A 26,757-nucleotide genomic window follows, 5' to 3' on the forward strand; every position below is an offset into this window, starting at 1 on the left:
GGATCTCAGTACTTCAAAACCTTACAACAACAGCAGGAGAAGGAAAAATGGGAACAGCAGAAACAGCGTGTCACAGGCCAAATCAAGAATCCAGCACTACCCACTGCATATGGAAGTGCATGTCTGAGTTGCTGCAGAGTTTCTCAATCCCAGATAGCCCTCAACAGCCATCTTCAGACACACAGATAAGACAGTCATGGAAGACCTTCATTCTTGATTGTAAGGGACTGCTGAAGATCAATATGAAGCTTCTCATACTCTGTATAGGTTGGTCATTGGTATACATGTTAAAAAGGACTGATGCTAGCACACTACCCTGTGGGAGGACATTTCATTGTCATCTCCAGTGGCTCCATTTCTTGCACTGTTCTATGCAAAAATGTCTATTCTCCAAAAGGGATTGGATGGCCTGCATGGTAGGTGGTAGTCACATGTCATACTGTGGACTTTGGCAAGCAGCTTTTGGTGGCTGACTGTGTCACAGACCACTGATAGGTCTATAAACAGCACCTGTTATCAACCCGTTCTTGAATCCATCTTCTATATGCTGGGTGATGTTTATTATTTGGCCAATGCAGGACTTGCCTGGTCTAAATCCGACTTCCTGTGGTATTAGATGTTGTTTGATATGAGGTGAAAGGTGATTGAGAATAAGGAGTTCATAAAGCTTATAAAGATGGCACAGAAGTAACACTAGCCTAAAGTTCTCTGGGCCACAGGCATCCTTCCCTGTCTTTAATAGAGCTATTACATGGCATTGTCGCCATAGTTTGGGTATTCTAAGGGTTGATGAGGAATTATTAAAATCGCATAATTATCCATAACTTGGTTTCAGGGCCAAAGTGCTTGATCTTCTCTGTGCCTATGTAGCCAAGTCCAGATGCTTTGCTATTCTTCAGTTTACTTATTCCAGGATCAAGTTCATCCTAGGTGTATGGTGTGCTAAAATGATTTTCTTCCAGATCAGTTTGCTGTCTAATCTGTATTTTAAGCTGTTTGTTCAGAGCTTTATTGTTGAACAGAGGCTGGTGAGTCACATGGTTTGCTGTGACATGGTGGTATTGCTGTACTTCCTTTAAGTAGTTTCTTATCTTGTGAATGGTTAATCATACTTTCCTGCTAGTGTAGGTTATATCTATTCCTTCAATCGATTCTTTCCATTTTTGTCACCTTTCTTACTGGAGCTTGTTAGGTAGTGCTGCCCCTGCCATAATAGTATCATTTGAGAATGGATCTCTTTGAAATATTTGCTGGCATTTTTTGTATTTGGCTGCTAGCCTGGGAGTAAAGAGTAAACCCTGGTATATACTCAGTTCTGCAAACTTGAGGTATATACCTCTTGGAGGTTTTGCATAGTACATTCATGAAGAGGTTGTAGTTATCTGAGACTGGTTCAATGTGTGTCACTATCTGTCCAGGTCTTAAGAAAAGCCTCTTCAGTCTGCTTTCTTAAAATTGAAGCATCTGTGCATTGGTACATAGTTGGAATTATGGATGTTATGACATTTGATAGCAATTGGTCTGTGCTGTGTGTGTGGAATGAATTCCAATATGTCCTTTTTGCACATAACTTCTATATTGTTGTGAACAAAGGCAAGGTCTGTGTGAGGAGAGAGCAGAGCCCCAAAGAAGTAAAATGGCCACACCTGTATTGCAAAGAACGCTGCAGGGCTCCTTCTTCACCCTGTGTTTCAGGAGGGGAGGGGAGTCAGCTGTAACTCCAGGATAAAAGGAGACAGGGGGCAGGCAAAAGAGGGATGCAGGAAACCAGAAGAGACTGACTCAGGCAGCAAGATGGCCTGAAGAAGCAAGGGAGACTGGGCTTAAGGAAAGCAACTCTGTGGAGGGAGCTGCCAGGGGAGAGAGCCCTGAGGGAAACACCCAGAGAGAAACAGAAACTGCCGCGAGGCAGTTAGAAGGGTGAGAGGAAAGTCACCCTGGATAGTGCATTTACAACTATCAGGACCATAAGCCAGGAAAAAGACTGGCTAGGATTACTGACAGGTCTGTGGCAGGTGCCAGCCAGGCGAGGTACAACCGGGCCCATTGGGAATACTGAGTGGCCAGACCTAGAGACCCAAGAAGCATTTTTTTTACTGTTCAAAGGCAGATTGTGGAAACAACTGAATTACCACCCAGTGGAACGGGAGAGGGTGTAGGGTTGGTGGAGCCCTCACTACACTAAGACAAATTGCAAGATCCAAAGCGTCAAGACCCACACGCCCTGGCATTCTATTTTCTCCCGTAACAACAAGTCGTGGCAGAAGAGATTGCGGACATGTGGTAGGGGTCATCAAGATGTCGCGGTGGACTTTGGCTTGTTAGCCGAGGTGCTAAAGTTGTCTTGGTGTAGAAGATAGAATCAGAAAGGAAGAAAAGGAAAAACAGCAGCTCAGACAAGTGATGAGCTCCAGAGATTGACAACACCTACATCAATAGAGACAAGCCTCTACCACAGATAGGGGTGGTACTTTTTGGGGAAAGCCCACCATTCGACAGTCTGGATTATAGTTTCATCTCCATCGGGAGCTAGTCAAAGGTGGCTTTGAGTCATGGATCAAGCTCAAGTGGACAAGCTTTGGTCCACATCTCAACCAAGCTGCCATTCTCAAAAATAAACTTTGTGGAAGCTTAACCATTGGAAGCCAACAATAATCTGAGAATTTATGTACATCTGAGACATCCACTTGTGCTTGCCAGTAACTGAGTGGAACTACAGGGTACAAAGATGGGAGAGAAGCAGAGCTGTTTATGGCCACTGCAGTCTGTAGTGACAGAGACCAGGAACCAAATAGACCATGCGTCACCTTTTTATCCTAACAGACATTTTCCAAACAGGATTTGATCAAGAAATCTTCAGCATTTTCATATTAGTGGAGACACTGAACCAGGCAATCCTTATTACCTAATAATGGCAAAATAGATCCAATGTCACGTACTATAAATGTAACCTCCTCTGCTCAACATATGCCAGCATTAACCATTGCCAAGTTGGCAAAATCTTACTTTAAGAACAAAAGATGATTATGTTCCACATTGTAACAGGGAATTCCTGCCCTTGTTACTAGGAGGGCTTGATTAGGTAAAGAACCAGGGGTCATGCAGCTAATGAGGTAATTAGCTACATCTGGCCCTAGGGGAGAGGAGCAAAAGGGCCAATCCAGTGACTGGAAGGAGGCTGGGCTGGAGAACATAAACCCAGTCCCTGGGCAGGCAGGGGCAACCCCAGCTTGCTGCAGGGAGAGGAACCTGGTGTCGGGGAATAAAGGCCCCAAGGTCACAGTGGGCCAGTCGGTGGCTTGGATACAAAACAGGCAGGATTAACGGCGAGGAGTTCTGAGTGGTACAAGACTCATGTGGTTTCTAAACAAGATGGTTTATTACTTACGCTTAGTAGCGTAGGATGAGACGCTTGCTTCAGTTACAGTGGTAGAAAATGAACACAAACAACAGAGGGGTCTGTTGGCCCTCGGGGTTCCCGAGTGAACCCTTGCTTTCTAGCCAGAGCTAGGTGCGGCTGCCCACTCATTAGTCCCAGGGCTGGTCAACAGCTCATTAATAGGAAACGAACAAATGGGAAAACTGTAACACGTCGTGATGTCAGTCCAAGGTGGACAACCGGATGATTGTAGCCAAAGTCGATGTGGAGCGATGCTGAGGTCAATTCCAGATGGGATAAGACGAAGCCGTAGTTAAGGTAGGTCGGGATGATCCAAATCATAGTTGGGGTCGATGCCAAAACAGTAGCCAAAAGATCAGTACGAGATAGAAACGGAATCGAGAAGCTAAATCGTTGTGCGGAGTTATAAGGAGGAGACCCGGGGTCTGAGCCCAATCTCTCCCTGTCTCACAGCGCCTGCAATCGGAGCCTCTGTTTACAGGTCGAGCACGGTCTCTCCAGATACTCACTCTACAAGCACCCACCAACAATGCCCACACCAGGGTGGGGGCTCACAGGTTTTTTATAGGAATTTTGTGGCCAATCAGATTATCTACTTCTTAGAACTTTCTGGTCAAATTATGTCATGCAGTTAGTGAACTGAGCATGCATCTGATTACAGTTTATGTGGTGACTGAGCATGTGCATAGTGAAAAATAGGTCGACCGTGATTGACAGGCTTATAGGTCACCCAGGGGGCACATGCTGGGCATATGATGAATTTTCCATGAGCCTGTCTCTTCTGCGCGTGTTCATAACTTAACTATTGTGTTGCCAGCACTTAACCAAAATTTTACTTGGACACCTGGGAGAAAGGAGCTGCTGGGGACAGAAACAAGCTGCCCTGGGGGAGTCACAGGTAAAAGGGCTCTGATGACACGTAGGGCCTGTGAGCAACACTTTATCTCAAGTGAGGAAGACTATCTGTTGTGAAGCAGTTGGTTTGAGTTTTGTTTTTTCACTTTGGACTTGTGACTAGAGGACCAGGTTGTGGCTATAGGTGTGAAGGAGGCCATGGGCAGGCCTCTGCTGCAATAGGTAGCAGAAGTGCACTCTGCTGCAATAGGTACCAGTCAGCCCCAAGACAGAGGAGTGGAGATTATCAAGTAGGCCCTAGGAAAGGAATCTTACATGGAGCATCCCCTTACAGGGGCAGTACCAGAAAGAGAGTAAAGGCCCTGAGGTGGGACTAGCCTGACCAGGCAAATCAGGACCTGCAAAGTTATGGCTGGCCCCTGGGACTGCCTCCCAACAACCAATAGAGAAACTCCAAAGTCGTGGCAGGAAAAAGACTGGACGTAAGAGTGGACTGGCTAATGCCTGACAAGCGGGATGGACCATAAGGGGATCAGGGACCAGGGTGGCTATCCCCAGCCTCCTTGGGCACCATATCCATCACTATATTATATTGTATCTGTGTGTTACACAGCAGCCCCTATAGTGTTGATTCTTAGCAAAGCCATTCTACAAATACAATGTTCAGACTTTCCATTGTAACAATAAGGACAGTGACCAGCACTGAAAAGGTGCTTTGCCCCTCATAACTGGCCAATTCAGTATGAGCAGACTTAATATAAGAGTATAGACAGCATTTGTACATAAAAATTGCCTAACGGAAAGCAATGGGGAAAACCCTGAACAACAAAAAGAGCAGGCTCTCTCCAACCAAACAAAAAAAGAGAAGTTATATTCCCGTAGACATCTAAAGAAGTCTAGGTTTCTGATTCATTTTGAAACTAAGCTTTCCAATTGTTCTGTCTTGCTTAGAAGGATCTGTGCTTTTTCATTAACTTCTGCAGCTAACCAACCCAGGATGCACTAGTTTTTTGCTGACAATACAAAAGGTAGTAATAAATTCTTTATGTGAGCTCAAAAGAGGAAATAGGTTAATGACATAACAACGAAGCGGATTCATGTGCACTTACATCTTCTTTAAGAGCTCATGGGAAATATGGTCTGCAGGATTTTGCAACGCTGTTCATGGCAACAGGAAATTTTTCTTTCCTAAGATACATTTTTCCTCAGGTTGAATGAAGGGAGAATGAAGTAGGCTCTTGCCCACTGTGTATTCCCTGCTCGGTATCGAGGCCTACGACAGAATGAAGATTGGGACCGCTGTTCCAGAGCCTCAGGTGAGAATATGGCCAGCCAACAATAAGTAACTCCAGCCCACAAATTAGGTTTCAGGAGGCACATACTGACTTTAACAGGACCCACCACTGAAGCAACATGAACCAAGCAATTTCATTAAGGCTTCTGACTAGAAACTAAAATTACTGTTTCTTTGTGGACGGGATGAAATACTTGGTAAAAAGAGTTAGCTAAATTCTTCTATGTTCCAAAATTAAAGAAGTCACTTATACAGCTCAAACCCTAATTATTTAGATCTTTAAACTTCTAACCAACAATGCTAGCCAGAATCTATCAGAAGTCTGCCGTATCACTTGGATAAGAAGTTTTCTGCACAATATCAACCTTCCCCAACAGGTTGTCATATTGTGTTGCAGCTGCAACCTCCACATGGCTTGAGGATGTAACGCTTTGGTTTTAATCAATTTTACATTCACTCTGGGGAACAACATATAATCTAGTAAAAAAAAAAAAAAAGAAAGGATGCAAAATGCTTCTTGCGTATCTGGAAGAAAGCAGGAGGATCTCTCTTACTCTATTAGTATTTCTAAGTGAAGGGAACATCCCTTTGCTGTTTAAAGTATAATATATACTACTTACCGTTCCATGGTAGTTCCTGTACATAGGCATTTTTAAGATTTTTGTCAAATAGTCCTCTAGTTGTTTCTGCAATGCAAGGGTGAAAGTTTTAGAGGAAGCAATGTCAGCAAAAAACAAATCATTTGGCTGCAGGAAATCACGAACAAACAAGACTTAGCTTGAATAGAAAATAAATGATTTAAAAACAACACTTAAAACACTGTCTCACAATACCCTTCAAAACAATCTGGTTATAATTTCCTTTCTGTCCACTCATTTGAGTACGATATCACTTCAACTATTCAGCTGTGTTCTTCTGTACTTTTAGAAGCTGATCTCTTGAAAGGAATTTATTTGGCCTGGGTCTAACAAATGCCAAACTTCCAGACACATTTTATGTAAAGTTATTCTTTAAACCATGATGGTGTCAATTTATTGTTTTTCAGGGTTAATGTCTTCGGAAGTCAATTTTCAAAATGCTGCTCAAGAGGCTGTCACATCTTCTTTTGCAACTGCTCAATATTTTTTGCAAGTGCACAACTCATTCCCATGCATTTTCTCATTCATTCATGGAATATGCAGGGATCAAAGCAATCTCTTGTCATGCTGACCTAAGCTATTCTGTTAGCTTTCTACAATATTCAGCTTCAGAAGAGGCTACTTATATAAAGGGATTTCATGCAACTGGGGCCATGGGGGTGGTACTGGGTGATGAACTGATCACAGTCCCCTTTGCTAATATCTCTGTGAGAGTGCAAGTTTTTGAACATTCACATGGAAAACCCCTGCCACACACACTCATATGAAGACTAAGGAGGAAGCTATTCAGTGGAGCATTGGAAGGAGCTTATTCTTGGTTGGGGCTGAAGGACAGGAGGGGAGAACACAAAATGGATCAGAATAAAGCCTTCCAAATAAGTTGAGAGTCAGACAAATCCCTAGAATAAGGTATCTGCATCTAGTAGAAGAAAATTAAGTAGAGAAATGGAAAATGAAAATAGAAATGGAAAATGAAAATAGAAATGGAAATGGAAAGCAACCACAGGTTGACATCGGTTCATCTCCCAAGAGCACTGTGAGTAGAAGAGAAAGCACATTTACCCTTCTACTTGAGAAGTGTTCTTCTCGAACCATGTTCTCAGAGGTGCGCGGTAAACTTGGCATCTGCCTGGTTTCTCCTCTTTTGATACTCTGTCTTCGAACTGTGTGACTGAGAAAAATGCCAGATTTTGTTTTGCCTGAGTATTAGAACACAAGTGCTTTTCCTCTAATAAAGGGGTACTAACATGGTTCTCTTTTTTCTATTTAAGACTTCATTATAAAAATAGAAGGTGGTAGGGAAGAAATGAAAAAGAAAGCATAAAAACATCTAACAAATTGGCATGTAAAAAAAAAAATCACGTAGACATGAATATACAATATAGAAAAGATACCAGAATAAATTTTCCCATGATACAAATGCGCACAGCTCCATGGGCTTCAACTGAGTTTTGCCTATTTAACCAGGAGAGAATTTGGATATTCTTGGGCCATTACATTTTACTAATCCTTAGCCCTTCATAACTACCCCTTCCTATAGCACCACTCACTTCCTGCAGCCTACAGTCTCCATCTGGACTGTTCTTTTGTATCCTCCTCCCAACTATTCTTTTTGTCTTGTTTCTTTTCAAGGTCTCATTTCTTCTGTCCCCTTTCTTACGCTTGGAACTTTACAGCAGGCCGTAAGGCTCAGTCCTGCCAGACGCTGCACATCTCACAGAATTTAGATTAAAAGACTCAGCCCCTTGCAGAGTTGAGCCCTTGAAGACAAGAGCCCATTTTGTCCAGTTACCTTCCATTAATTATTATTCAGAACTCCTCACTGATTTCAACAGACAATTCTGCTTTAAAAGTGATCACACAAAATGCTCCAACCTGCTTTCTGTTAGGGGTGTACGAAATGGGCCATATTCAATTTGGATTCGGCCCAAATCAGGGACTGCGATTTGATTCGTAGATTCAGATCACTGTCCCAAATCAATATGGCCAAATCATAATCTGAAGATTTGATGCTGATTCAGAGAATCGGTGATTCGGCCATAGACACAGCTTTCCATGTTTTTTCTACATACCTCGAGGTACCAGGCGTGGCTTGTTAATACTGTGATGGTGGGGTGGATGGAGCATCCCACAGGACCTTGGGGGAGGGGGTGTCACATGCTTGGTGATGAACCTGGAAGTGCAACAGAAATACTTCTGGCCCACTTCCAGGTCCGCCACTGAGTGAGCTGGGGGGCACCCTGTGCCCACCCTGGCTCGCCAATCAGCTGCAGAGAGACCCTGGGTGCCCCCCCGCCAGACCCAGGAGGCACCAGTCACTAAGCCAAGGAGGCACACTCCCCGGCACACCCAGAAGTGGACTGGAAGTGCTTCTGGTTCACTTCCAGGTCTGCTGCTGAGCACACTGGGCCCCCCGCATCCACCCCAGCATCCACCCACCATCTCAGCATTCACAAGCCACCTGGTACCTTGAGGTATATAGAAAAAACATTTAAAGCTGTGTCTATGGCCCAATCGTCCAATCTCTCCAAGTCAATTCAGAGGGTTCTGATTCAATGTGGAGACAGTAAAGGGTCTCCTGATTCGATTTGGATTCAGAGATTCAGCCACCAAATCAGGCCGAATCTCTGCTGAATTGAATCAGTGACAGAAGCGTCGCACAGCCCTACTTTATGTCTTGGAAGAGGGATTCTTGGATCAAATTATTGCTGCTATCTATTATACCAGTTCACCATACATTACAGCAGTTCTCTTCTTACTTGAAATAGTATCACTCTTGGATATCACTGGAGTACACCAGTATACTTTTATAAGTGAGAAGACAATCACTTCCCAGTGCACAGTTTGTTCTTCAGTCATATTTGCATAGTTACCTCCTTATAGGGATAGGGATTCTTATAAAGGCTTTATATCTCAGCAGTTCCCTGTGAAATTCTTGAAAGTGCTTGAATTTCCTTTTCACTTGCCATGTAAATTCCCCATGTGTCAACTCAATAGTGTAAACATTTGGACTTGGTACCTACAGGAAAGAACAGTACAACTTTCAAAGGAGTAGTAACTTTTCTAGGAATGTAACTAACCATTTGTTGAACATTATGGTCATTTCTTATTCATTTTAATCACAGTCTGCATTAGATGCTAACCAGGACAAGCAAAGATATTACCTGTTAGAGTCATTTCAAGACTGCACGTTTGTATTTTCTACAAACAGTTAACTGATTTACAGAAAATTACTAGGATGAAAATTAATCACTAAGTAATATGTTAACACAATATTAGAAACGGGGATTTGGGAAAAGGGGAGCAGGTTTAGCAGACAATATCTATTCAGTAACAGATATGTTCAGACCTTTGTTGTTGAGGTAAAACGCTCGACTTCCAACACTCTCACTCTAATTGGACACCCAGTTAGAAATGTCTGTATGTGAGGCTCTTTGAATCCTTGAGTGTTATAAATTGTAGAGAATGGGATACCCGCTGCAAACGACCATGGAAAATAGCAATTAGTTTAAAGACCATTTTAAACTATGAATAAGAATGTATTAGCAAAAAGATAATGTAACAAGTTAACAGTTTACTGCAAACCCTAAATTCTTGTCTTATGTTTTGCAAAAAATATCAGCCATTTTTTAACCAATTACACCAAAGTTCACATACGTTCACACTGAATAACCTGACTTAAAAGAATTCAGATGCCAGGTACAACACTGCCTGGTGATAAAATGGGGTCAATGGTTGATTAAGGACACATAGTGGAACTTCAGCAGTTAGCATTTTGCTAACCAACACATTTCATAATTCATGCAAAGACTTCCTCAGCAAAGATACTGAGAAAGATACTGCTGTACTAAGGTCTTGGCTAAGACTTCATCAATATTACAAAATACTATAGTTCTTCAGCTATCCCTCAATATGAGAATGATGTTTGCCGGGGGGTGATTATTGATGAGTTTTAAGGTGGCTGAGGATTTCAATCTGTGCTCTGCAAGTTTTTCCACAGACATGACGGGTGGTGCCGGGGGTGCGGTGGACACAGCTGTCAGCCAGACTGTTGTACTTTCCTTCCTCTTCTGCCATTTTTTGGCTTCCTGAGCAAGACAGTTCTCTTTGAAATGGGCTGTAGCTTGATGTATGGTACAGCACCACTGAGACCTGTTGCCAGCCAGTACTTCCCACTTTGGAAGGTCGATACTACCCTTCTTAAAGTATGCTTTCAGGGTGTTCCTGTAGAGCTTCTTCTGTCCTCCATAGATCCTCTTACCATGACTAAGTTGAGAGAAGAGGACTTGCTTCAGGAGACAAGTGTCAGCCATCCGCACATGGTGGCCACCCCAGCAGAGTTGATGTTTCGTTGCTGGTTATGTTAGCTACAGAGAGGATGTTGGCATTGATGCAGTTATCTTCTCATCTAATGGAAAGGATCTCCCCAAGGCAACACTGAGGGAACCATTCCAGGTGCTTAAGATGGCTTCAGTATGTCACCCATACCTCACATCTGTAGAGGAGTGTGGGGATAACCACCGCATTGTAGACCAGGATCTTCATTTCTATCTGCAGATCTCAGTTGGCAAAGACATGGCAAAACAGCTTTCCAAAGGATACGCTGGCACAGAGAATCCTAGACTCGATTTCTACATCAAGACTGATTGACTGAGAAAGGTGGTTACCAAGGTATGGGAAAAGGTCAGCATTTTCCAGGGGTTCTTCACCAATGGTAATTTGTGGAGGGTGGAGGGCAGCTTGTGCTGAGGCAGGCTGATGGTGCACCTTCATCTTTCCAATATTAAGGGAGAGTCCCAAGCTATGATGGGCACCTGAAGAAAGGTCAAGGGTGGACTGCAGATTGGTCTTAGTGCACACGAGGACAACAGTCGTTAGCGTACTGAAGGTTGGTGATGCCAGCCTTGGTAACTTTGACTTTTCTGTGAAGGCACCACAGGTTGAAAAGATGACACTCTATTTGATACTCAACCCCAATTCTGGGAGGAAGGTGGTCACGGATGAGAATCAAAATCACAGCAAGATAGACGGAGAAATTGGTTGGGCAATGATGCAGCCCTGCTTGATACCGGTACGGATGGTAAATGGGTCTGTCTCTGATCTATTGCAAAGGACTGTGATGGTGATCCCACCATGGATCAGCCTGAGGATGCTGATGAACTTCAGTGGGTAATCAAACCTAGACAGCACCTTCCATAAGGCTTCACAAATTGATGGAGTCAAAGGCCTTGCTTAGGTCAATGAATGTCATAAACAGCTGGTGTTGCTCTCTATGCTTCTCCTGGATCTGCTGTGCAATGAAAATCAGGTCAGTGGTACCCTGAGATGGTCTAAAGCCATAGTGGGATTCTAGAAGGGCGTCTTTGGCAAGGCAGAGAAGGCAATTCAGAAGGATGCAAGTAAATCTTCCTGTCAACGGAGAGGAGGGCAATTCCTCGGTAGTTCCCGCACACTGACTTGTCCCCTTTCTTGAAGATGGTCACAATGTTGGCATTCTTTAAGTCAGGTGGGGCTTCCCTGTTACCCCATATTTTAATGACAAGTTGGTGAAGTTTTTGTGCTAGTGCTGTTTCACCAGCTTTGAAGACCTCTGCAGGAAAGCTATCTGATCCTGGCACCTAACTATTCTTGATCTGAGTGGTGGCATGCCAGACTTCCTTAAAGAATGGGGGATCAGCAAGAGAGTCTATTACTGAGTATTGAGGGATGGACTCAGTGGTGGCAGCTGAGACCTCAGATTTATGGTTGGAGTAGAATCATGAAGTGCTCCTTCCAGTGTTGTTTGATGGACACATCATCTGTGAGAAGGGTGGAGCCATCCTGGGATTGCAAGGGCATTGCGCCGTTGGAACATGGCCCATGGATGGCTTTTATTGCTTTAAAGAAGCTTCTCATGTCATGTTGACCAGCAAAATTCTGGATAACCATGGCCTTCGCTTGCCACCACTGGTTCTTGATGTCTCATAGCCTCCTCTGAACAACAGCTTTAAGTCAGTAGTAAGCACCTCGGTTTTGCTGGTTGGAGGGTTCATTTTGCAAACTGCAGAATGTGTTTTTTTTCTGATGGCTAAGTGCTAGGATTTCCTCATTCTTCTCGTCAAGCCAATCTTGGTGATGGATGGAAAGTAGAGTATCCAATGATTCAATGCATGCTGTCGCAAGAGGTACAGGTGCCGGTTGCCGGGGCAACTGCAGTTTAGTCAGCTGACCAGAAGGGGGCAGGGCCTGACCTATATAAAGGATCCAGGCTGAGGCCTGGGAGGCAGTTCCCCACTTCCAGCCAAGGAAGAAGGAGCTCTGCTGGAGTAAGCAGAGTAGGGAAGCCTGATGGCCTGAGCAGCTTCTGTTCAAGGATACCGGGTAGAGGAAGGCCTGGTAGGGAGTTGAATGATGGTTAGCCAGATGGCTTAGAGTTTATGTTGTAGCCCAGGGGCTTGAGTTTTCCGTTTGTAGTTTTATAAGACCGGAGGACCGGGTGAGGCTAACAGGGGTTGGAGGAGGCGTCATAGGGGCTCCACAGTAGTGTGGGGACCCCAGTGCCAGAGAAGGCACAATATTCAGGGGTGCACTGACCCCCGCCCCAAGAGAGGGCGCAGAGGATTGGGGGCCAGGTAAGGCTGAGGCTGCCTGAGCCCCACAGGAACTTTTAGACCCGAGGAGGGAATTTGGGGGCCAGGCATGGCTACGGCCACCTGAGCCCCAATTATGAGAAGCCCCAGAGCGGGCACGGTCGCGAGAGAAGGCCCTAGCGTGCATTGGTGAGAGCGCGGGCAACTGCGAGAAAAGAGAGGCCAGGGAACGTCCGTGAGGGCGTGGGGCAACCGTGAGGGAAGCCAGGGAACGCCCGTGGGGGGCAGACCCTAAGGTGAGTCAGAGAGCGTCCGTGAGGGCGCAGGCCCTTGTGAAAGAGGCCAGAGAGCCCGTGAGGGCCTGGGCCAGTGTGAGACAAGTCCATGGAGCCTGTGAGGGTCTGGGCAATTGCAAGACAAGCCAGGGGGCGTCCGTAAGGGTGCAGCAAGGGACTGACCATACAATGTCCAGTACATCTGTGAGGCTTGGGGCGTGGTACGGGGTGGTAGGAGCCACACATAGCCCATAAGGTTGGGGTGCACCAAGTCAGTCAATACAGAACAGGGGCCAGGACACACCAGAGCACCGTGTCCAAGGGCACAAAAAGGCAGCCTCCCTTATAAAATACCTAACATCAAAGACATGGCAGGAAAGAATGAGGGTGCTTTACCTCGGACTTGGCATGGTAAGGGGTGTCTGGAGAGATCACAGCCGCTCCTAGGACCCCGCCCCATGACACGTGCCTTCTGAATAAAGTTCTTAAGTTCCTCCCAATGTGCCTAGTTGTCCTTGATGTCATCAGGTAGGTCAGACAGCCTCTCAACAAGGTGTTGCTGAAGAGCCTTGTATTTAGCTTGGTCTTGCAGTGCCTCAATGTTAAATCTCTTCTCTATTCTTTTCAGCTCTTTACGGTGTTGTGGGGCAAGCTGCATGTGCATGATTGATCTGACTAAACAGTGGTTCACCCAACAGTCATCTGCACCTCTCAGGACTCAGGTGATACGGATGGTATGATCATGGGCTCTGACAATAATATAGTCAAGATGCTGCCAGTTATTGGAGTGTAGGTGTTTCCAAGTGGTTTTATAGTTGCCACTCTGTCTGGAGATACTATTTGTGCTGAATAAGTCATGCTCTGCACATTTGCTGAGGAGGATACCACTGGAATTGACTTCCCCTACACCCTCTTTCCCAGTGGTGCCACTCCAAAGTTCAAAAGTTCAGAATATTGCCCAAATCTTCTGTTGAAGTCACGCATGGAGATGAGCTTGTCTTCCTTGGCAGTAGCAGTCAGGACAGTGTAAGGAGCACAGTAGAACTGTTTCCTGTTGACTTCATCATCAAGTGTGGGGGCGTATACACTGACCGTAGCATACTGGTTGTTACTGAGCTTGAGGTGGAGTCATAAGGTGTTCATTATTGCCTACAGAAGGTTCTGAAAGCTGACTGACAATCTTGTTCTTGATGGCAAAAGCCAAGCCTGTGAACGGACCTCTCTTCAGGTGACTTCCCTTTCCAAAAAAAAAGTGAAACCTTCTTTCAGCTGGCCTTCATCTGCCCAGTGGGTCTCGCTTAGGGCAGCAATATCAATATTATATCTTGCAAGTTCTCCAGCTACTACGGTGGTTTCTGTTTCAGGACACTCACTGTTCAGGGAGTCCATGAGAGTGCAGATACTGCATGGGGTGACCTCCATCCACCCCAGCACACCAATGTATTACAAGTCAAGGTTGCTGATATTTTTGGGACTCCGCTAAAATAAACCCACACTGCTGACCTCTGTACTATAGGATATTTGCTGGTAATTTGTGAGATGTGATCAGGAATAATTAAAATAAATCAAATCAGAGAGCAAAGTCTGTTGTGTTTTCTTAACTGTAATGTTTCCTAACTTGCTCTTTCATAAATATCTGTAATTTTCAGTAAGTCTTCTAGATATTAGTGGAAACTCAAAGCAAGAAAAGCAAATGTTCAGACTGTTAGAAATCTTGAGTAAATTAATTGTGATTTTTTTGTTAAAAGCAGAATCTATTAGCAAGAAACGTGCAGGTAACAGACAGATGCTATGGCATATACCAGCTGTGTCAAAAAAGAATGAAAGGCTTCTAACTTAAAAATGTACATAAGCAAGGAAATCCAGGCCTGTCCATCAATGATGGTTGGAGATCATCAAGGCCTGACCTACGGTTAACTGGAGTTTTTCCACTATTCCAATATGTTTTGGATTTGCAAATGATAGTTCAGTCCTATGGGGTGCAAAGCAACTACTAAAAGGTACTGTGAATCCTCAGTTCCAGTTTCCGTTCTCCAAAACAATTGACATTTTCAATGCTAAGTTGATGGAGAATCTTGAGTTCTGAGCTGAAATATTTTTCCTTACTTTATATTGTAAGCTATTGTACGATGGAAGTACAACAGGTTACAAGCACTTAGAGTTGTTATCAACAATTTACTGTCAAATGAAGGGCTGTATGAAGTGAATTCACAAAGGGGCTATTCTCGATTCAGTGCTATTCAATATTTTCATACAGGGATAATGAGAGAAAAAGGATATTTATGAAGTCTGCAGGTGGTACTAAGCATTGTGAATTTGCAAGTACTCTCAAGAACAAGACTATAAATCAAAATGATTTGCACAAATAGAGAAATGGTCCTAAATTAATAAGATGCAAGGCTATTGTAAAAAAGGTTTTAAATGGTTCTCTATGGCCACTGGGGATAGGACAAGATGGAAAGGTCTTAAATTGCAGCACAGGAGATTTAAGTTAGACCACAAGTGTCAAATGTAAGGGCCCACGGGCCAGATATGGTCCACACAGCCTGTTCAGGTGGCCTATGGGGCTCCCAGAGGGACCAGGAATTGAGGGGGTGGGTTGAGTAGTGGCAGGGCCTGTCACCAAAACCTCAGATACGGAGTCCCACTAGGGTTGCTTGTCAGTGGCAGGAGAAGGATAAGCAATAGCTACGTTAACCCCACTGCTCACACTACTACTGCTGCTTACCATGCTACCACTAATGAGGCCCATATCTGACCCAAGAGGAGCCCCGCTGTTTGGATCTAGCCTGAGGGCACAGACGAGTTGGACACCCTTCAGTTAGTCATCCGGAAAATCTTTTCTAAAGGCTGGGATAGTGAAGCACAAGGGTAGATGAGCTCAAGGGTTGTGAAATTTCCATTGTTCAAGGTTAAATACAAATTAGACAAATATCTGTCAGGAAGGGTTTAAGCTGAGCTGATCCTGATTTGGGACAAAAAGGTGGATTAGATGATCCCTGCCAGCCTTATGTCCCATGAGTTTCATGAGCTCTCACTCTGGGGGGGGTTCAGTGCCTGTTAGGAGTTACTCGCTATCTTATGGTAACCGACTAAGTTTTATAGTCCTGAAGAAAGAAATGCAGAGTTTCATGAAGCCCCACAAGAGCTGTCAGCATCTCAGATCATCCCATTCTCACATCACCCTCACTCCTGCAGGCAATCCAACCGAAAGCGTCATCTTCCCCTCAGAGACTCGCACTTACTAAATCCAAGTGGGACATATGGTGGAAACAGAAGGACACAAACTCACCAGGTGTTTTTGGTTCATTTAACACGTCAGAATCCACCTCTTCTCCCTCGAAGTGGAGCTCCCTCGTGTCTAGGCTTTCTATTATATTGCTCATGTCTGCAGCAATTTTTTTCAGCGTAGAAGTGTCTACTGGTTTTTCTCTTTTCAGTGACATCTCAAGTGCTCACACTCCAGTAACACAGGGGGCTGTTTAAGAGAAAGGGGAAGACTGGTTATTTCTATTTGTCCAATATAATGCCATTAAAGGACTGGGTGGGTGCTAAGGAACTGTTTGGGATTTTGTTGCCTTGCACACGGCAGTCTCTGGCCTCCTACCCATCACTCTGGCAGCCAGACTCAAACAGAAATGTGTTCATTTGGACACCTCTATAACTCCTACGATGTGCCCCCACAACACAGCTGCACCAACACCCACAAAATAATCCAATTGCGCAGGGATACAGGAAACATGGAATGAAGTTTTAGACCAAAAGGGAAGCTTCCCTTGACTTCAGTAGAAGCTTACTCTGGTTGCAGGATTTTTATATTACTATCTTAAATGGACCACGATAATGTTTGCAGTTTCGGCCTAAAAGAGCGTCCTTCAGAATAGAACGCTGCTTAGAAAGGCTTTCTTCTACCGGCTTCAAAATGGGAAGGAGATCTTGCACATGAACCTGCCTGGTCAGTGTAGCTAATTGTGTTTTAATTGTCTGTGATAAAAATGAAAAATACAACCCACTTTCCTGCCTGGCTGACTGATATTACTTTCTAGAACTAATTCACCTGTAGCTACATTTTCCAAGTTATGGCACATGGAGGAAAAAAGCTTAAAGTCAATGGGTATTTCTGTTAACTGCTTTTGTGATGAAAAGAACAAAATTAATTCCTTGTATTAATATTAACATGTCTTCTATTTTTGTTCTATTTAAAATATTTACATGGCTCACACCACCATAGCTTTGTAGTGCCTTGTATGCTTTAATGTACTTATCCTTGGAACACACTTGTGAGGTAGCAGTACTATTATTATACTATTAAACCCAATTTAGAGGAGGGGACCTGAAGCAGAGAGAGACTAAGTGACTTGCCCATGGTTACTCTGAAAGGCTGTGGCAGAGCGGCCACTTGGATAACAGAGTGCCCACACTGTCAACTAACTTCCTGGGCCATTATTCCTTGTAAAACATTACAAAGCATTTGGGTTAACAAACCTAGTCTGTAGGCGACTGCCCCTCATAACCGTTGTTTGTGGAAGAAGCAAGAGCTAGAAAAGGAAATCTGTATCAGAGTCAGGTCACCTAAGCATAAGCAGCAGCATTTTGGGAGACTTTAGCTGCATTTATGACTACAGTATTCTTCTCTTCTACCTTCCTATATCAGAAACTTGAATGGTGGAAAATGGAAAATAGTAGACACTACACCACTCCAATAATATCTTACATCTCTTTTCTTTACTTATGATTTTTTTTAAGCTTTTAAAACTCTGTTTTCTTCTGCCCCAATATTGAATTCAAGAATCCTTATTCAGACGAAGTAGCAGAACTGTTTGCTCATATGAATAGTCTCATAGCTTCAACAGGATTTACTGAGCTGAGTGCTGCTCAGTGTGATTACAGGTTGCAGATTCCCATCCTCAGTCATTAAACACAATTATGCTTAACCGATGATAACACCCTCCTACACAACTATGTGATAAAAGAATTCCCTCAGCCTTTGCACTCATCATAAAAAAAACATGCAAGCTTGACAACTATGTTCTCAGGTGGTATAGACTGATGTGGTTTTACTCTAGTCCGCGCCAGTATACCTAGTAGTATCAGCTGAAGATCTGACCCTCTGTAAAGAAATGTTCTACAAAATCATGTTGTTGCTGCTGTTAAAATCTGCAAAAAACATTTGCAATTGTTATTAAAATTGATTGTTCAGGAAGTGAAGGAAAAGGATTTGTGAAATAATTCATGTATACACACAATTCATGTATTTAGATGCTTTTGAAGAAATACTCTACCATTTGTCTCGAGGCCATGTTAAAACTATATTGTCTTATTATTATGCAATAGTAGTATTATATAAACTGTGTCACTCTCAAAAAGGGAAAAATTGACTTCTTCAGGAAAAAAATACCCAAATTCTGCCCAGCCAGAATGAAGAAACGCTGGCTCAGATTCTCCTCTCAGTTATACCACACTAAACCCTGAACCCTCCGTTTCGTTTGTAGAACAACAGTGTTGGATCTTGGTGCAAGAACTGTAGCGGCTCCGACCCCTCCGACAGTCAGTGTGACCATTTACAGCACGACAGAGCCAGTTCTTAACTGGACAACAACCGATGCGTCCTCTGGCTTGCTGCAGGCCAAAGGAGGACTTTCAAGTAATTTTAGAGGCCTTTCTGTCTCACCTGCACACACAAATCATATCGTAACTCTTCCTTTCCATGGAAGGGAACTAAACAGATCATGCAAAATAAAAAAAATAAAAAACCAAAAAGCCAACCAAGAAACCAAAAAAAGGTCTCATTTTCAACTTCTCTTCTACCCTGATGTACAGCATACTTTTAACATGAGTTCTGCATTAACTTGGAAAAAACTATGCTGCATTTTTCCTTGCCCTGACAAGATTCACTGACAACTCACTTGGGCCAGAAGCCCTATGCTTTGTCTGCTGTTATTTAATAATGATCCCACTGTTCCAGCACTTTGCCTGGACCTGCCTAAATTCATCATATGGTATGCAAATTAGTCACACAAGCCAGTTTTCCTTCCAACCAGTGGCCGCATTTAACAGTCCTTTCAAACCACCCTGTTGTTAGATAGCGATGGCCCAATGTTAGTCTGATTTCACCACTGGAGTTTCACCTGGTATGCACTGAGCTATCGTGGATGTGACTGCATTTGCCTCTAGAGAAAATACAAGCCTGTGTAAAATTGCAAATATTTCTAAGCAGGGGGGTCTCTTCTTGCACTCAAACCACCAGCCCAACAGCAGCTTTTGAAGTGACCTGAGAGGACAGAAGTGCGATTCCCCAGCGACCACTGAACACAATACTGCTCCCCGACAGGCAAGATGAGCTTTGCCATGGGCGTTACTGGGTGAAGGAAAAAATCCAACATGGTGCACATTTTTAAGAAGGGGAGAAGGGATGAGCTGGGTAACTTTAGTCCAGCCAGTCTTACCTCTGTCCCTGGGAAAATACGAGAAAAAAATCATCGAAGAGCGCATTTGTGAAGGCCCAGCAGGGGAAATGATGCTGAAAGGAAATCAGCACGGGTTTGTCACAGGTAGATTCTGCCTGACAAACCTTATAGCCTATAGTCACACACTGCCTTGACACAGGAGCTGAGGCCAATGTCATCTACCTGGATTTTAGGAAGGCCTTCGATACAGTTTCACATTCTCATTCCCTAGTCTCATAGGGAAGCTAACAGGCTGTGGAGTGGATGCCTACACACTCAGGTGGGTGGCTAACTGGCTTAGAGACCACACCCAGAGAGTGGTGGTGGACAGGTCGTTCTCAGGCTGGAAGGAGGTGGGCAATGGGGTCCCACAGGGTTCGGTCCTTGGACTGCTGTTATTTAATATCTTCATCAGCGATTTGGACGAGGGTGTGGAGAGCACCCTCTCCAAGTTCACAGATGACACCAAGTTATGGGGCAAAGTTAATATACTGGAGGGCAGGAAGCAGATACAGGTTGACCTGGACAAATTAGATCAATGGCAGAACAACATAGGATGCAATTCAACAAAGATAAATGTAAGGTACTCCACCTAGGAAGGAGGAATCCCCAGCACACCTACAGGTTGGGGGATAACCTCCTCAGCAGCTCAGAGGCTGAGAGAGATCTTGGAGTCATAGTTGACTCCAAGATGATCACGAGTCAGCAGTGTAATGAGGCCATCAACAAAGCCAATCACACCTTGCTGTGTATTAGCAGATGCATGACCAACAGATCAAGGGAGGTGATGCTCCCCCTCTACAGAGCATAAGTCAGGCCACAGTTGGAGTACTGTGTCCAGTTCTGGGAGCCGCACTTCAAAAGGGACACAGAGAATCTGGAGAGGGTTCAGAGGAGGGCCACTCACATGATTAGTGGTCTCCATGAAAGACCCTATGAGGAGAGGTTGAGGGATCTGGAGCTTTTCAGCCTTTACAAAAGATGACTGAGGGGTGACCTTGTAGCTGCCTACAAGTTTATCAGGGGAGGACAGCAGGGAATTGGGGATGCGCTGTTTACCAGAGCGCCCCAGGGAGTAACTAGGAATAGTGGGTGCTAACTAGTGGAGAGTAGATTTAGGTTAGACATTAGGAAGAAATTTTTTACAGTTAGGGTGGCCAAAGTCTGGAATGGGTTTCGAAGGAGACATGGTACTATCACCTAACTTGGAGGTCTTCAAGAGGAGGGTTGACAATCACCTGGCTGGGGTCATCTGACCTTGGTTCTCTTTCCTGCCGGGGCAAGGAGTCGGACATGATGATCCATTGGGTCCCTTCTGACTCTATAATCTATGAATCTATGAATCCTCTGGCATTGCAGAGAGGGTGCCTTTCACTTTCCTGCCCATGTGGCTACTTTGTGTCATTTTTTTTTTTTTACAAGGACATTTCCATCTTTAAAAACCCAACGCCTTCAAGAGCCTGCCATTTTGTATTTATTCTGTTTCAATTCAAATTTGGAAAGCAAATATACTTTTCCTCAGTCTGAAAAGATGTGTCCTTTCCTGCTAGGTTTTGCCCAATGACTTGCTGGCAATCAGACCAGAACGCTCCCCTAAAGGAGAAGATTTGCATGGTCAGAGTCAGCCCAAGCAGAGAAGGAAAACCTTTGATCTTTTTCACATGCTGCACAAGTATTTATCCTGGAGGATAAGAATCAGCAAACAAGTGCCTGATAACACAGACATAATGTTGCAGATGTACACAGAGTAGATGAATAGGATCAGTTATAACCATCCCCACCTCCCCTATGCTCTTCATTGTGCCAGGCACGGAAGTCCTGTCCATCAAATGAACTGACATAATAAGTTAATGGATAAACTATTAACTAAAGCATTTATTTGCTAAGACCTACAGCAGGACTGTTTGCTAGGGGAGAACTTGGGAAATAATTGTAGTTTCACAATATTCATAGATGTTAGGGCCAGAAGGGACCTCAATAAATCATCCAGTCTGACCCCCTGCATAGACAGGAAAGTGCAGGGTTCAGATGACCCCAGCCAGATGCCCAACCAACCTCCTCTTGAAGACCCCCAGGGTAGGGGAGAGCACCACCTCCCTTGGGAGCCCATTCCAGGCCTTGGCCACTCTAACTGTGAAGAAGTTCCTCCTGATGTCCAGTCTAAATCTGCTCTCTGCTAGCTTGTGGCCATTATTTCTTGCAACTCCCAGGGGCGCCTTGGTGAGCAGAGCCTCACCAATTCCCTTCTGTGGCCCCATGATGAATTTATAGGCAGCCACAAGGTCGCTTCTCAACCTTCTCTTGCGGAGGCTGAAGAGGTCCAGGTGCCCTAGTCTCTCCTCACAGGGCTTGGCCTGCAGGCCCTTAACCATATGAATGGCCCTCCTCTGGACCCTCTCCAGGTTATCCACATCCCTCTTGAAGTGTGGTGCCCAAACCTGGACACAGTACTCCAACTGCAGTCTGACCAGTGCTGACAGAGGGGAAGTATCACCTCCTTGGTTCTGTTTGTCATGCACCTGCTGATGCACGATAAAGTGCAGTTAGCTTTGCTGATGACTTCGTCACACTGACGACTCAGCTTCATCTTGGAGGCCACTAGGACTCCGAGATCCCTTTCCGCTTCCGTGCTGCCGAGCAGGTCATTTCCTAGGCAGTAGGTGTGCTGGACCTAGGTCCTCCCTAGGTGCAGCACTTTGCATTTCTCCTTGTTAAATCGCAATCTACTGTTTTCTGCCCATTTGTCCAACCTGCCCAGGTCTGCCTGTATTGTTCCCTGCTCTCCGGTGTGTCCACTTCTCCCCACAGTTTTGTATCATCTGCAAACTTGGACAGAGTACACTTCACTCCCTCATCCAAGTCACTGATGAAGACATTGAAGAAGACATTGTCAATATAGCACCAGGCAGCAGAGTGGAGCTGACCCAGGCAGGGGTGGGAAGGTATTCTGGGCAAAGCAAGGGCAGGGGATACAACTCCCAGAGCCACAACTCTTTCCCTGAGATGCTTTGGGGTGAGGCAGCAAGATGTTTCCTGTTATTTAATGTTTGCTGTTACTTCCTATTTTTAGAGGCTGTATGGAAAAATCTGATCCATCAGCAGGAATCTACCTACAGCCGGCCTGCCTCTCCCAAATCTGGAAAAAAAGCTTCTTAACACAGAGGCAGCAAGTGCCTGAGCGGTATGGGAGTATGAAGGTTCAATATTACTCTGAATGTTACTGGCCTTAAGAGCTGCTTCAGGGCATAGAGGGCAGGAGAAGGAAAACCCACTGAAAAAGCAAGATCAGTTATGGAGCAGGATGGAGAGTAAAGTGAAAAAGAAAGAGGAAGATTATGAAATGCAGGAGAGGCAGGGAAGTAAAAATCTGAAGGCAGTATAAACACTGCATTATAGAGCACCCTGCTGCACCAACCTTTTACTAGAGTTTTCCCTCTTTACGACAAAGCTTATGTTCTTTGCCCCAGCTGGCCTGTCTATTATAGTATGTGAGTAGCAAGTATCCCATCAGCTAGTAAAACATGCTTTGAAATAGCAACTGATCATGGTATCAGGGTTTAAATTACAGGAAGGAAAGACGGTGAAAAAGGTCATTCTGAAAAAGAGTACAATAGATGTGCAAAACCACAAAGCAAATGTGGCCAAACTTGCAACTTTATTACAAGTCTTATGATTTTTTTTTAAGCCCAAGTTTTAGGAAAAAGGTGATTACGTGAGAATCCCAGCTTTCATTAAAACAAAGTTTTTATTCCTTCTGGTTATATGAGAAAACTTGAAAATGTGACCCTTAAAGGCTCAAGAATCAGGAAGCAAAAAAAACCAAAAACCTCAGTCCTTTTTAAAATCTTATGATTTGCTGAATGCCTGGGGCTGGCAATGCTCCCAGCTTCACGAGATTCACTTAGCCCCCGTTTTTTTCCTTTATGTGCGTCAGGATGGCTGATGTGTAACAGTCATCTTCATCACTTTTTTTTTTTTTTTTTAATCAGACATGCTATTTTCAATACTTATCTAACTGAGAGAGCCTTCATTTAGAAAAAAAATCAAGTTAACAGCCACTACTGCTTCTAGTAGAAACAGAGGTTTCTTGTTAATGCTTCTCACAGTTGGATGCACACACTCTTGTTCTCACCAAGGAAAACTCTTTGGTAACCACTGCAGATTAACCTCATTTCAGTTCTCATGACTTTTCTCCTAACGAAACCACCTTCTGGAGGGGCCCATCTGAAAATGACCTTCCCATTTTTAGTTTTGTGTTATACACACAGACACGCACACTGTGCTTTGGCAGGATACAAGGTGAAAGTGTACTTGCTCCCTTGCTCGTGGTATTCTGTGCAGACAAGACTGGGCTCATGATTATTTTTTTTTTTTTAGTCTCAAGCACGAACAGTGTAGTGGGAAGGAAAAACACAACGGAGCTCTACATGCTCTGTCTTCTTTCCCTGCTGCTAGGAGACTGAACCTACCGCCAAGGAGTTGCTGAGGCAAGCCAGCACCTAGCAGAGACACTAAGTGCCTTCAGTAATCACTTCCTCTGCTGTGATGAATCCTGCCTCTGTCATCTCGTGCCCCAAGTTCTCACCTCTTAAAATTCTGAATCAGGACGGCTCCTTTCTTTGGAAACGCCACCAGGTCAAATCAGCATACAAAGGTAGGAGCTGCCAATTCCACTTCACACCTATATTCCTGAGACAATGATGTGCTGTTTCAGCCCAAAGCTTGCCCGCAGGCATCGAACATACAAGGAGGCCCTTCTACAGTGGCTCAGAGGTCCCTCAGTCTCCACGTCTGAGTGCTTCAGGAAAGCCGGCATGCTCATGGAAGCCAATGTGCACGAGCCTTCATTGTAACAGATTCCTTTCCCCTTCTCTCCTCACAGATGTCGACGTAAATATAAGGCGCCGCAGAATTATTCCAGTTCCAGACTAGGGTCTTTCCAAAACAAGGCTGCTCAGGTCAGCTCTAAGTTTGAGAGAATGGTGTGAGATTTGCCCTCTATGGCTAGGGACAGACATTACACATAAACTGGTTTAAGTGATCAGAAACTGGTTTAAACCCATAACAGAACAGATGTTCAGTGTACATAAACCAGTTTGAAAATGGTTGAAGCCGGTTTGAGATAAACTTGGTTGAACGTGGTACCAGCCTTAATTTATTTGGGTCAAACCGGTTTATGCAATGTCTGTGCCAGACCCCTTGCTGATTTAAGATAAACCAGACATGCCCAGCATCCCCTCTGGGCTGGGCGCTCTGCTCCACATCAGGGCTGGCCCCTCTCCTCTGCATCTTCCTGTGGCTTCTCCATGCTAAACAGGGATTATTTTCCCCCACCCCACCATTCCTCTGCTTTAGCAGACACCTCTGGAGTAGCTAGCAGACCACATGCTGGTTACAGTCTGAGCTGTGGGAGAGACAAAGGCAGACAGACTTTTTGGAGCTAATCAACAGGTAATTTAATGTCCTTCTTTGGAAAAGTTTGAGAAGAGCTGTTTGCTCCCATCTCTCCCCATGATCACTCTCTGCTAAGCACAAATTTGCCCCTCCCTTCTGCCTTTGATGAGGTGTCTGTGTATTAGCGGCAGACCACATGCTGGGTTAGTACTGAATCAACACATAACTGGTAATGTCTCTCTGTTGTTTTTTTAATGGGGCAAAAAACACTGTTATCAGCTCCCCCTTCCCCCTCCCAGCTTGCTTGCCTGTCGGTTTGCTGCAGGCAGTATGCAGAAGCAGGGATGAAGAATTAAAAGCTCCGTATCATCAACAGATGAATGTATTGCACACCCCTCCTTGCCTCAGCGTGCTAGCCCAGGACTGCAACACCCCCACCCCTTGAGCAATCTGTGGGGAAAAGCTTGGGACTGCAGGCAGGGTGGGGCTTCACAGCCCTCCCTAATCAGAACGGCCACCCCACCCCCCCTCAGTTTAGCTCTGTGGAAGGGAAGGGAGGGCTGCTCTAGTGCCCCCTGGCTTCCAGCCTGAGCCACTGCAGGCATGTGCCTGAATTTCCTCAGTCAAGAGGGATTGTCTGTATGGTTGGAAACCAGTTCAGCCTAGCCAGGTTAGACTAACCTGCAAAGGTTGAATCAGTTCAGGCTCAGGCTTTTTTTAGTGTCTGTCCCTAGCTGGAAAGTGACTTACAAAGCAAGAAATTAAACTCAGTCCAATGAAACGAAAGTGTGGATGCAGACATGGAAAAAGCCAAACCACAACAGACTCTGAATTTGATTGATCATCATAGATCTAAATTTAATTATTTAAACCCAACTCCACTGAAACATAAAGAGTGTTTAACATAGTGCCTCAAGCAAGACAGCTCTTGGAAAGTACAGAATGTGCAAGTAAGGAGAAAAATTCTAAGAGCAGGAGGAACTCATTAATGCCTTGTCCTTTGACCTCTGATGTCTTATATTTTCAGCCTTTTAGTTTGGCATTGTTGATGTATGTATGTAGCTCTTTTTGTCTGAAGTACTGACTGGCAAGCCATGAGTCAGCTACACTGTAGCAAGAAAATGCTGAATCCTTAGCACTAGGAAATCTTACCTGGACAGTTTTCATGAATCAATGTGAGAATTTGAGCAGAGTATTAGGATAAATTGTGTTATAAATCACAACTCCGCCAATATCACTGAAGCTATTATTATTCATTATTTGTATCATGGCAAAGCCTATGAGCCCTAGTCATGGGCCAGGCCCCATTGTGCAAGGCACTGTACATGCACAGAACAAGACACGCTACCTGCCCCAACAGGTTGCTAATTATCTATAGGAGGAGAGATAAAAGGAACCTACAGATGGGAAATATAAGGAAACATAAAATCATATTGGACAGTATGATCATCAGTGGTATCACCACCCTAGAAAAAATTACCTACAGCTAATGGCAAGTGCTAGCAATAGGTGAGTTAAGGAGTATTGAGCACACCTACCTACAAGTGCAGACACAAATGATATTCATTCAGCATCATTCCAGAGAAGTCTTTAAACTTTGAGCAGGGGCAGGATTTAATATTCTGAACTAAAGAGCCTGAACAGATTCTTTCACCTCTCTAAATAACCTCTCTAATTAACCTGCCTCACTAATATAATTCTTTAACTGATGCCATCGTGTTAGCAATAAATGAGTCACCTAGAAACAATTGTTTATAGACATGGTAAATGTCACCTAAACCAGTCGTTCTTTGTGTGTGTTTGCTCCTACAAATACATCATATTAAATCATTTAAATATCAGCAGCACTGTGATTATTGCCAAGTGAAGTACAAGAATCAGAAACT

General features: G+C 44.4%; 1 protein-coding gene across 3 annotated transcripts in view; it reads right to left on the bottom strand.

Moving 5' to 3' along the window:
• The window catches only part of PLD1 (phospholipase D1), a 119,111-nt gene that overhangs the window by 72,991 nt on the left and 19,363 nt on the right, over positions 1-26,757 (bottom strand). For all 3 annotated transcript variants that reach the window (XM_090050913.1, XM_090050915.1, XM_090050912.1), the window contains exons 2-6: positions 16,324-16,509; positions 9,537-9,664; positions 9,061-9,206; positions 7,250-7,358; positions 6,170-6,235 (exon numbers count right to left, since the gene is read on the bottom strand). In XM_090050913.1, the coding sequence (XP_089907039.1) occupies positions 6,170-6,235; positions 7,250-7,358; positions 9,061-9,206; positions 9,537-9,664; positions 16,324-16,477 (603 nt within the window). In that variant the 5' untranslated portion in view covers positions 16,478-16,509. The remainder of the gene's footprint in view (positions 1-6,169; positions 6,236-7,249; positions 7,359-9,060; positions 9,207-9,536; positions 9,665-16,323; positions 16,510-26,757) is intronic.

This window comes from Crocodylus siamensis, chromosome 6, assembly GCF_052110815.1.
Source record: "Crocodylus siamensis isolate JL-2025a chromosome 6, ASM5211081v1, whole genome shotgun sequence".
NCBI lineage: Eukaryota > Metazoa > Chordata > Crocodylia > Crocodylidae > Crocodylus > Crocodylus siamensis.